Genomic DNA, 12,145 nt, shown 5'->3' with positions numbered 1-12,145 from the left:
AGGGGTCTGAGAACGGACGGACAGACAGACAGACAGACAGACAGACGCAGCACCAGAAGGACAGACAGACGTGATGTTCTGGATCTTGTGGGTCGCGTTGCTGGTGGTCCAGATCAGAGGTAAGTCCCTGGACCGGGCCCTGGTTACCAGGGTAACCCTAACCATGACAATGGAATGGCACTCCCAGGTTGGTTCTATTGTTCACATATTTAAGCAGTACCACACGAGAGGGTGTGTTGTATCCTGGATATCGGAACGGTTGTGATGTGGTTGTAGGTGCGAGTCCCAGTCCACTGAAGGACTGTTGTCTTAGACTGACATTCATTTCTAGTGAACAGGAACTTCACGGTTGTTCTGTGTCATTGCAGGACACTGTGAGACGTCGATCATCTCTGACTCGGACTGGGTCAACCAGACGGTCCGACTGGGCCACAGCTTCAGTCTTAGATGTGAGTTTTTCTGCCTGAAGCCCTTCCACCGGGTCCAGTGGTGGAAGGACGACCTCTGTCTGGTGAACGCCAGCACTACCTGCTACAACATCAGCCTATCCCTGCATATGGGCGGGGCCAGGGAGAACAGTGGCAGATACAGCTGTAAGACAGAGCCAGCTGACGCCCTCGGCCCTGAAACAGTCATCACAGTGAAACAGATAGTAGGTGAGTTAACTGCCACATACTGCTCCCACTGAAACAGTTAGCAGGTGAGAGAGCTGCCACATACTGCTCCCACTGAAACAGTTAGCATGTGAGAGAGCTGCCACATAATATTGGAACACAGAATGTCATTTCAATTGAGATTCTGGGGGAGAAGGAAGTAAACCGGTAGTTTTGATCCGTATGTGGAGGCTAGACATGAAGACATGAAGTGGTGTCATCTTGTTTTCTTCCCCCAGACCTTCCCATGTCAATAGGGATCCTGGACCATGTGTTGCCATGGTACCTGCTGTGTAAGGCTGGCCTCGTGGTCATCATCGTAACCAGTTCAGTTGTGATCGCGTGCAGGCTCCGCTGAAGACCACTTTGTCTTCCTCAACGGGCGGGGGGGCGGCGTTCAGCTCGGTTGGAGTATCTAACAGTTAAAGAATCTATCAGTAATTGTTTTTCTTTTGAATAAAATGTTACTAATTTCAGTTTGTATTGTATTTCTATGCATATGTGAGCAACCTAAATGTACATGAAAGATTCCTCAAATGCTCCTGCAAATTACCTTAATAAACTATGACTGCTGACCAGCCGTGTCTTTATTTGGCCACAAGTGTTCATGAACTGAATAACATTCATACAGTCATGCTAGGATTCAGGGATATCCATCAGAAAACCAATGCTTTTGTGTCCGTTGCTGCATTGTTGTTTGATTCACCACCGAAGACCACAGTGGAAATGTGTTTTTAGTTAATCCACTGTACATCAAATAAAAATATATTTGATCACGCTCAAAAAATAACTAAAATAGCTTTATGTACTAGTCTCCTATGGAGCTTCCAGTACAAACGTGTTATGTTTGTCCCCAGTCAGCTTCGTTGTCATGGTATTCTTTGATTATGACGCATTCACTTTACCACTTTACCAACTACATTATTGTGACGTCATAATATATTTATGCCAATAATAATCAACAACATTCAGAAACGCTGTATCTATCTAAGAGTATACACACACGTTGTAACCTACTTATATTTCCCTAAAGTTTTCCCTTTAGAGCGCGGAAACAGCTCGTCCGGATTCCGGAGTGCGCTTCGTGTTGGCATCAATAACCGGCCGTGGCTATGTGACCGGACCCTCCAGTCACCATGTTAGCCGTTGTAACCGACTACTTGGGCATCCGCATGCCCCGTCTGCTGCAGTCGTCTCCGGAGCTTGGTTTCGACGCGGTCATCGGTTTCAAGTTGGTGGTTTGTGTCCTCTCCACGCTCATGCTCCTGTGCTGGTTGATACACCTATGGAAAAATGGCACCGCGCGCCCGGCAATCGAGGTAAAGCGGCGTCATTATTGTTATGTAAGGGAATTAGCGGAAAGCACCGTGGGGCTCCGTGGTAGGGCTGTGTGTTGTGTGTATTTCAAAGGCTAATCCATACATTCCCATTTTTCGATTTGAATAGGAGGAAATCGTCAATGAGACTAACATGTAAGTTCCATAAATTTGTCATAATTCATTGCTAAACTAAAATGGTTTGATAATAACATGAACTGAATGATGAGAATGAGAGCCATGTTTGTGTCCTCCTGCAGAGAGCTGCTGAAGGAGTTCATGGAGCAAAGCGTCACGCTCTACAATGACTGCCTGCAGCGACTGGACAAGATGCTGGACAACAAGGAGTTTCAGCTGGCTGCTCACTGGTACTCCTCCTCTCACTCCTCCTCTGACTCCTCGCCCCGCTTCAGTTGCCCCTCCTCCTTTGGTCAGCCGTCCAGGTCCTGCTCCCAGACGCCCTCTAGAACCTGTCGCCCTAAGAACAGAAGAGTCAGGAACAGGTCTCCAGTCGTGCCACGACCCTCCCAGACAGGAAGTGATGCCTGGCAGCATGACTCCAGCACCTATCACAGTTCCTCTGAGAACACGCTTTCTGACCTTCTGCTGCCTCTGGAGTTCCATGACCCTGACCCTGACAACCAACACAAACATCTAGCCATGACAACAAACCTCCACCTCTCTCTCAAACAGAGCCCTGACTGTAGCCCTACCCCCAGACCAGGCGGGGAGGTCATGCAGCGGAGGCGTGGCGCCCCAGATACTCGGCGCCCCCTGGAGTCCAGCCAGAGTGCTGTGCGGTGTCGCTGGAGGCTGGCTGTTCTGATGGTCTGCATTGTCAGGAGGCTCCTCCCCGCCAGACTCCGAGGCCCCTGCCACGCCGCCACGCACCCTCTGGCCAGAAGGTCCATCGTCAGGAAGACCACCAGCCTCTTGGCCTTCTGTCCACGTGCCAACTCTCCATGCCAGCCTGTCACCACAGCAACAGAGGGCAAGCCCATCATGGTGTTCATGCAGGCCGCGTCCGTCCCCTTCATCTCCCAGGAGACCAGAGAGAAGCTGGAGTCGCACATCAGACGCAAACTCAGCCAGCGGCTCTGGGGCTTTCCCCGGTTCGTCACCAGGTATGTAGGAGACCTGGCGCCCCTGCTGGCCAAGACGGGTAGCATGGGAGACAGCAGGATCATGGGTCATGTGACCGACTCTCTGGCGTTCTCTCAGTGGAACAGCCGGCTGAACCAGAGCAGATCAGACCCCATCCTGAACACAAACCCTGATTCTGACCTGAACACGGCCACCCTGTCCCACCCGGCTGATATTGGTGGCACCCCCTCCTCCCAAGGGCCGACCCCCCTGTCCCAGGGACCCAGGCAGCCTATCAAGGCGGTTCCTATCAGGAGGTCTGCCGTTCCCCGCAGGAGGAGGGACACAGTGTGGTTTATGAACCAGGAAGCTCTGAGGTGTGTGGAGCAGAACCTGGTCTTGAAACGCCTGCAGCACCTACAGGGAGAACTCACCCCATCTCTGGATCATCTACAGCACCTCCAGACAGAACCTACCCCATCTCTGGACCAGTCCTGCCACCCAGCCAGCCTGCCTATCAGGAGGTCTGCCGTTCCCCTCAAGAGGAGGAACACAGTGTCGTTTATGAACCAGGAAGCTCTGAGGCGTGTGGAGCAGAGCCTGGTCTTAAAATGGCTGCAGCACCTACAGGGAGAACTCACCCCATCTCAGGTCCACCTATAGACCGGACCCACCCCATCTCAGGTCCAGTGGACCCCCACCACACATCCTCACAGCCCCACACTGCCTCTCAGGAGAGCGGAGAGCGCATGAGTCTGACATTCAGTTTTAACCACTGATTCTATACACCGGATACCTCTGAGACAGAGAAAGTTGAGATTCTGCAGCTATTCTGTGCCAACTTATGCTATTGTTGTTGTTGATTGTTGCCTTGAGGAGTAGCTTGCCCTAAAGCATTTCATTACGCTGTATCTTACATACTGTGTAAATTACAAATAAAATTTGATTTGATTTGATATTTTATAGCATTGTAAATAGCTGTGACTCCTTCCATCACACATTACAGAAGTGCCGCCTCGACTGTAAACAAAGCCGTGCCTCAGCAGTGGATACAGCCATGTTAGCTGACCAATGACATCACCAACACACATAGAAATTGGAGGACAGGCTCATTGTAATGCATGGAATTGAATAAGGAATGGTATCAAACATGTAAATAACAACAAACAACATCCTTTGTGTTGCAATCTTGCCTTTGCTCGATACTCAGACACTGAAGTTGAATAACAACATTCACCCCCCGTCTCTTAATAACATGAACTATTTAAACCTTCATGTCTGAACATGAATACCCAACAACATGGGGGTCAACCTTTTTCACTTCCTGTTTAACAGCATAGAAACCATGTGGGAGTAACTCACCTGGGCCTCCTAACTCACCTGGGCCTCTAACTCACCTGGGCCTCCTAACTCACCTTGCCCTCCTAACTCACCTTGCCCTCCTAACTCACCTGGGCCTCTAACTCACCTGGGCCTCCTAACTCACCTTGCCCTCCTGACTCACCTCAGTCTGCTCTGCTGCAATGTCCTGACTTGTAGAAATATGGTGTGAGGTGTCCGCACGCACTTGTTACCTGTGTGTTAGGTAACATCGCTATGTTGATAACTGCGAGGTTTTTTTTATCAGGTTAACTGTCACCTAAAACTTAGTAGGCCTATCCTCCCAGAATACAGAGTACAGTCTAGACCTATTGTACAGTAGACACAGACACATCACATTACAATGGAAAACTGAATATGACATGAGTCATATTCACTTCGTCCTAGTCTGTGCCAGTACCTCCCTCTCTCCTGTCTGTCTTTGTCTGTCTGTGTGTGTTGTGTGTGGGCGTGGCCAGGCTCTGGTGCTCGTTTCCCTTCATCTTCTCCACCTGCCCAATACACCATCTACTCATCTCCATGCTGTACTTAAACCCCGGCTTCCCATCCACTCACCGCCAGATCATTATTCAGTGTTTCGACGTGTTAGTCTCGCTTCTCGGCCTCTTTAATATTCTAGATATTCGTGTCCTCGTGTTTGTTCTCTGTTTTTGATTGTCTTTCCTTTATTCCCCAGAAACCTTATTATTCACCTGTTTGCCTGTCAACCTGCCTGCCTGCACTACCCGCCTGACCAGCCTATCTGCCCTGCCTTCCATACGTGTCCTACGTGGCCGCCTGCCCTGTCTGCCTGCCCTGTCTGCCTGCCTGCTCTACCCCGTTACGCCCCCATTATTAAAAACCGTATTATTTTATATTTGTGTCCATGCTTGGGTTCATTAGATCTGACCGTAACGGTTGTGACATGCATGACATTTGTTTAGGTTTACACAATGGTTTTAACAACAGCATTGTCTGAAATGTAATTCAGTGACTGTGTGTGGTTGTAGTTAACCACAGAAGGCTAGGCCCTACTACCAGTTCTATACAGCTATATTGTTCCTACCCGAACTAAACCACATGACACTGTCATACTTGGCAACCATTTCACCACAAAGTAACACATTTAAAATACACTGTTTAAAATAGTAGGTTTAACGTTATACACATCATGCTAACAAACTGGTGTCACAGCTAAATTACCCCACAGGCAGAAATGCACCTAGCTAATGTTAGCTAACTGTTGACTGACTGTTATGATACCATTAGTGTGCAATCAAGACAATAGCTAGCTAATGATGCCCTTATTCTCCAGTTATAACAATGCCAAATGGTGCGATATATTAGGACAACAGCTTGCTGGCAACCTACTTTGAATCACTTAAATCTTGAAGGTTTTAGTCACCCAGCTAATTGACCTTGCTAACTTTGTGGGTGATTGATGCATACTACTATGACTCAATGACAAACAAAGGTTTTGTGATAGTTCATGAATTCAGCTCCATTTCTAATGTATATTTGGCTAGAGAGAATAAGTTAAACAGAAGTAGAAAAATAAGTTCCAGAAGAAACTTTATGGGCTTGCAAAGTCTTATTTTGATACTGGAAAAGGTTTAAAGATGTTTTGATAGATAGATAGATTTGCTGGGTAGTTGTGGTAGTTGTGAGGTAGAAAGTGAGATAGTCTTATTATGATAGTGGATAAAGTTAGAGATGGTTTGGTTGGTTGGTTTATTGGATAGAATGTTAGACAGACAGACAGACAGACAGACAGACAGACAGACAGACAGACAGACAGATAAAGAGACTGCCAATGGCCCCTGGTCCTAGCATAGATTTGTTTTTCTTGCAAATGCTGCAGTACAAAGTAAACAGCATGTATGAGAAGAATGAGAGATGAGTGAGATATCTAGTGGTTAGCATCATGGGAGACTTCACTTCACTGATACTCAGCACTTTGAAATGTGTGGTTTTGTCTCCTTTACTCAAATGTAGAATGATAGCCTGCTACGAGTAGGACTTGTACAAAGAACATTTAATAAACTGACAGTAAAGAGGGTGATTATACAGAGCAGTATCTCTTGGACAGAATCATTTTTGCTGCAAAGTCACAGTTCTAATTGTTTACGGTTACAATTCTGAACCATCCAGTCATCTGCAGTGTACTCTCACTAGTTACTTTAAGCTGACGAACAATAAAGTAAAGGTCATTTCACAACAATAACATTAGCTGTCTCAGAAGAATGCTATTGTAAACCACACAGGAGGGACAGATTATGACAAACTGAGAGGAGTTTACTGAGACTAAGCACTAATTACACATGCCATGTTGTCATGTCACCATATTCCCAAAAGCCACTGCAACAGCCATAAACCCATCGTTACATATCATATATGTACAATGAGATAATGAAAAGAAAACTAATAATAATAATTTTAAAAAATGGTCTGTGGCACTAGGGATGGATGAGTTCTTCAGCTGGTTTGTTATATGGTCTTAATACTAAAAAGTGGGGAAACACCCAATATTTGAAGGCATTTCTAGGTATTGCTGTTATTTCCCCTCTTTTTGGAAGGTGTTGTATCGCATACAACATATGGATTGCTACAGTATTAGGATATCTAAAAAGCTCTTCTGGGCAAAATAATAATATTTTGAAATCATATAAAATTATATATATAGTAAATATTGAACTTTTGATGCTCTTGATATTTCCAATTAAAATGTGCAGTAAATATGTGTTTCAAGTTCCATACATGCAAATTACAATTAGTAATAGTTGAGGGATATCAGGCAAAATGTGCAGATAAATCCTAATTCAGAGTATTCCTCCCACTGCCCTCCTCCTCCCCTCGTGAGAAACGTACTGCACTGTAGATGACTCCATCGTCCTCCATCTGCAAAATACAATACACGATACAAGCAGGCTAAAATTTCATAGCCAAATGTTGAAGAATATACAATATTTTAAATTTAGGGTACAAAAGTATTCCTACTGAATGAAAATGATTTTGATGAAAATGTGTTAAAAATGTATTTTACAACCTGGGTTTGTACTTGTACTAAACAGTAATTAACTAATAATTGCATATTAATTACAAATTCGCATTTACATTTCACTTACGGCAATTTACAAAGTTGAAAAAAAGTTTAAGTGACAAGTATTTCTCATCAAATTTCTGAAATGTGTTTGCAAGCTTTTGTCCTTTACAGTATAGTACGTACCTGCACATTGTCTTGATGTCCTTTCTTGTCAGTTTGCTGTTTGTTGCGGCCTTTGTTGGCAACTAAAACAAAATATGATCAAAAACAAACATGTGCTTTTAGAAACACATTGACAGAGCACTCTTATTACAGTCAGTAAATCATCATGAGCAAACAGTTGATTTATGAAATGTAACAACGTGCATGCAACAATTAAAGTATTCCAAAAACATGCCTTACCTTTTCTCCTGTAGATGCACCAGGCAGTGAGAGAGGAGAGCAGGGCAGCCACAGCAGCACAGAGAGGGGACAGTACAGCCACCAGCACCCAGCACTGCTGAAAGCACCAAGGGGCTGAACACAGAACACTGAGATCAGTAGACTGAGGAGGGGAAGTAGATCTAGGTGGTGGTGACTTAGACCCACTGGCTTTATCTGTTTAAATGCAAAACACAGCTGTTTAGAGATATGAATAAAAAAAATAGCATGAAAGTTATGGGATGTACTACAATAGATACCATCATCATATTAGGATAGGATGTAGTAACCAATCCCCACATCAACTTCAGAAGTGCAATAGTAGATCCCAAGAACAGATTCATTTATGCTTTTGATAGTTAGACTGGTGTTGTTGTTGATTAATTCAGTTGTGATTGTAAGATTTTTAGATGCAATATTTTTATTGCCCAGTTTTGTAGTTATAATGATGAGAAAGGGAACATCATTGGCTTTCTGTCCAAACCAGAGAGTTTTTTCTTTGTGTTTGACGCTGCAGGTCAAACAGATAAGGTCTGACCACTTTGGTCTCAGTGTTTGGACTGAAGGGACTCCAGAGATGCAGGCATTTACATAGAGACTATTTGGAAAAATATGTTAAATTAGGTCTGAAGTTAGTAAAAAAAAACACACAAACAACAGACATTTCATGAAATCACCTAACAAAATGAAAATCATGAGTGTATGACAAATAATAGGAATGATGACTGAATGTACCTACTGTGAAGGTTTGGTTGGTGACTTACAATATAAGACATGTCTCAACAAATCACCTTGTTGTCGACTTACCACCAATGAGGAGATCAATGTGGAATATTTTAGTTGAGCTTCTAGTAAGCTAGAGACCGTGGCCCTTTCTCAATTGTTAGAAACTCAATTCCTTGCGTTGTATCCTCTCCTTCCACCACTCGCTTCCTTCTCAAAAAGCATTATAGGAGAATATCTAAGGGGAGGAACCCAGATCTTCCCCTTCAATGAGTTTTGAGTAGAAAGTGAGTGAAGGACGAAGGAGAGGACGCGAGTAATCGAGTTTCTAACAATTAAGAAAGGGCCTTTGTCGTATCACAATTACCTTAAATGGAGAGAGGCAAAATATTCATTGTGACTCGTGATTGTAACAGGATGCTTGTGCTGCATGTTCAGAATGAGTATTTGTCAAAGACAGTTTGACCATACAGTAGGTAACCATGTTGCTCTGTGCTATACACTTTTTTCTATTGGCCCATCAGTGAGAACTGTTTTGGTTTCAGATTCCAGTCTCAGGCACATTTCTCATATCTGCAGTACAACTCCACACACAACTACTGAAGAAAATGGCACAAAGTAAAACATTATTGACAAAGAGTTCAATTTATTTTTAGCTCCAATCATTCAGAAATAGATGATTGAATGAATTACATTTCACGTTGTTTACACAACACAAGATAAGAATAGCATGAGAACATGTTGTTGAGTTTCTCTGTGTAAATGCAACACAAAATCCAGTTCAATATTGTTTGTCTCAGTAATTGAGAGGAGCAAATATGATTTAACTGTAAAGGGTGGCTTAAGAGAACTTACCATCATTTTCATATGATTCACTTTCAACAGCAAGAACGTGTCCAGATCCAACGGTTTGGTCACCATTTCCTGATGTACAGTAGTAGAGCCCTAGTAGAGATCCAGTGATGTTCTGGATGGTCAGACTGATCGACTTGTTGTTTTCCAACTTTGGGATGAATCCATAGTTCTTGCCTTGGTAGTATTTAGGTACAAGTCTATCATGGTAAATTTGGACTGAGATAATGACAAAAGGCAACTTGTTACTCTGTTGTCCATACCACACTGTCTGATTTTTGTGTTCTACACTGCAGCCCAGAGAGATGTCGTGACCGGGTCCAACAACTCTGGTCACAGTTTCCTCAGAGACAACCAGTTGACTGAAGGAACCTTAGAGAACATACATGACTATTGAGACTTTAGACATAACCATCAAAATACATGTTTACAATTTCCTGTTATTTCAAGAATCCTAAAAGACCCTCCTTTGTATTAGATGAATGATCTAGAGTGGTCCTGTTAGAATCCATTTATAAAAGAAAACATAATGGATGTTTAGCTGGATAGATATGATAGGTACTTACAAGGTAGGACAATGACTATCAGGACAATGAAAATGATCCCCATGTTACAGTTACTGATGCTGATCTCAAGGTGAGTGAGAGACTGACTTGTGTTTTCTAACCAAAGGACATAAGAGCTACCTTACCTTACTTGGACAGCAGCAAAAAGCAACAATGTTATTGGTCGACATTATTGTTGTGTACCCTCCTCCTTTCTACCCTCAGTTATAGGACGGTATACAGTGCCTTCGGAAAGTATTCAGACCCCTTCACTTTTTGGGGGGATTAAATTAAAAGAATTTGCCATCAATCCACACACAATACCCCAGAATAACAAAGCAAAAACAGGTTTTTAGAAAGTTCAGTAAATTTATTCAAATTGAAATACAGAAATACCTCATGTACTTAAGTATTCAGACCCTTTGCTATGACATTAGCTAAAATACAAAAATGTCATCAACAAATCACTCAATTAGTTGACACAACAAAATGTGGAAAAAGTGAAGGGGTCTTACTTTCCGAAGGCACTGTACATCTAGACCAGGGGTCGGCAACCTTTTTGACATGAAGTGTCAGTTTGAAATGTTCTTGTTAATTAGTGTGCCATATCAACATTAAGTTTAGCATTAAGTTTAATTATGACACCTGTCTCCCGGCAAAAGGCCCTGTACAGGAGCCCCGGATCCTTAGCCTAGAGGGTCATACCCTGATAGGATTTGTAAAGTTATGCTTAGGCTAGTGGCGAATAGATTCACCCTGCAGTTAACCGTCTACTTCCTATAGTTTCCTCTGCTTCAGCTTTGTGCTAGGTTCTGTAAGTGACCCACAACAGAACACAGCTTAGGAAAGCCCCTATAGTTAACAACAGCTCTATTCTAATATGAGCGCCAGTTGGTGTGGTTGCAGGAATTTATTTTAATCTATGAGGTCAATTCATTGAAAGGAGATATTTAAAAAGGAGGCTAGAATAACCATTCAGATGGGAGTTCACACGCTGGGGCAGAGCAAGCACTCTCTGTGACGGAACACGACGTGAGAAGGGCTCTGCTGAAGGTGAATACTAGGGAAGCTGCTGGCCCGGATGGCATACCTGGGCGAGTACTGAAGACCTGTGCTAACCAGCTAGCTCCTGTGTTCACTACCATATTCAACCTATCATTGGCTAATTCAGTAGTTCCCACCTGTTTTAAAAGATCCTCCATCGTCCCTGTGCCCAAGATCACCTCCCCAGCCTGCTTGAATGACTACAGACCCGTGGCTCTAACCTCAGTGGTCATGAAGTGCTTTGAGAGGCTGATTAAGGAATACATCTGCTCCTCCCTCCCTCCGACCTTGGACCCACTGCAGTTCACATACAGACCAAACAGATCCACGGACGATGCAGTCTCCCAGGTCCTCCACACCACTCTCTCTCACCTTGACAGCCAGAAGGGGGGCTATGTGAGAATGCTGTTATAGACTACAGCTCAGCGTTCAATACCATAGTCCCCACCAGACTGGCTGAAAAGATGATTGGATTAGGACTGAACATTCCCCTGTGTGCCTGGATCCTGGACTTCCTGACAATCAGGCCACAGGTTTGTCAACTGCACCCTCATTAGTAGCTTTCAGAGACGTGTCGCAAGTCTAGGACGGGTCGGAAATATACGCTTCGACCTCTGTTAGCTAAGGTAGTAAGAATGTGTCTACTTCTATTAGTTTCATTATTTATACTCATATATCATAAGCAGTCACGAGAAAAAGGGATGACCCTCCTGTGAAAAGAAAGGGGTGACTCGCGGGTCACCAGGTCAACAGTCGTAAAATAGACGAACATCCCATATCTAGTGAAAACTTGAACAGACAACCCTTCACTCTATTAGATTAGATTAGATTAGATTCAACTTTATTGTCATTGTGCAGAGTACAAGTACAGAGACAACGAAATGCAGTTAGCGTCTAACCAGAAGTGCAAAAAAGCAGAAAAGTGCAGTGTGAACAGTATATACAGGTAGTGCAGTATAGTATAGGTAGTGCAGTGTAAGCAGTATATGAATTAGCAGTAGCATTATAAGCAGAATAAATAGAATGCAGTATGAACAGTGTAAGCAGCATATGAGCTGTATAGGCAATGCAGTATAAGCAGTATATATCGAGAGGGTCTTTATAATC

General features: G+C 43.7%; 1 protein-coding gene and 1 long non-coding RNA gene across 2 annotated transcripts; one reads left to right on the top strand and one right to left on the bottom strand.

Moving 5' to 3' along the window:
- Positions 1–1,026, top strand: LOC310804085 (uncharacterized protein). The gene is made up of 3 exons (XM_083669177.1): positions 1–119; positions 369–656; positions 893–1,026. The coding sequence occupies exons 1-3, from the start codon at positions 74–76 to the stop codon at positions 1,009–1,011; spliced, it is 453 nt and encodes a 150-aa protein (XP_083525303.1). The 5' UTR covers positions 1–73; the 3' UTR covers positions 1,012–1,026.
- Positions 1,027–6,429: 5,403 nt separating this feature from the next.
- LOC310802935 lies at positions 6,430–7,981 on the bottom strand. The gene is made up of 3 exons (XR_014554165.1): positions 7,857–7,981; positions 7,638–7,699; positions 6,430–7,309 (listed from the first exon to the last, which is right to left on the bottom strand). It is a non-coding gene; the product is annotated as an uncharacterized lncRNA (long non-coding RNA).
- Between the last annotated feature and the right edge of the window lie 4,164 nt (positions 7,982–12,145).

The sequence above is a fragment of the Argentina silus genome (assembly GCF_951799395.1).
Source record: "Argentina silus genome assembly, chromosome: 4".
NCBI classification, from domain to species: domain Eukaryota; kingdom Metazoa; phylum Chordata; class Actinopteri; order Argentiniformes; family Argentinidae; genus Argentina; species Argentina silus.
Note: the sequence above shows the minus strand (reverse complement) of the source record. Positions and strands in the feature narration are given on the sequence as shown.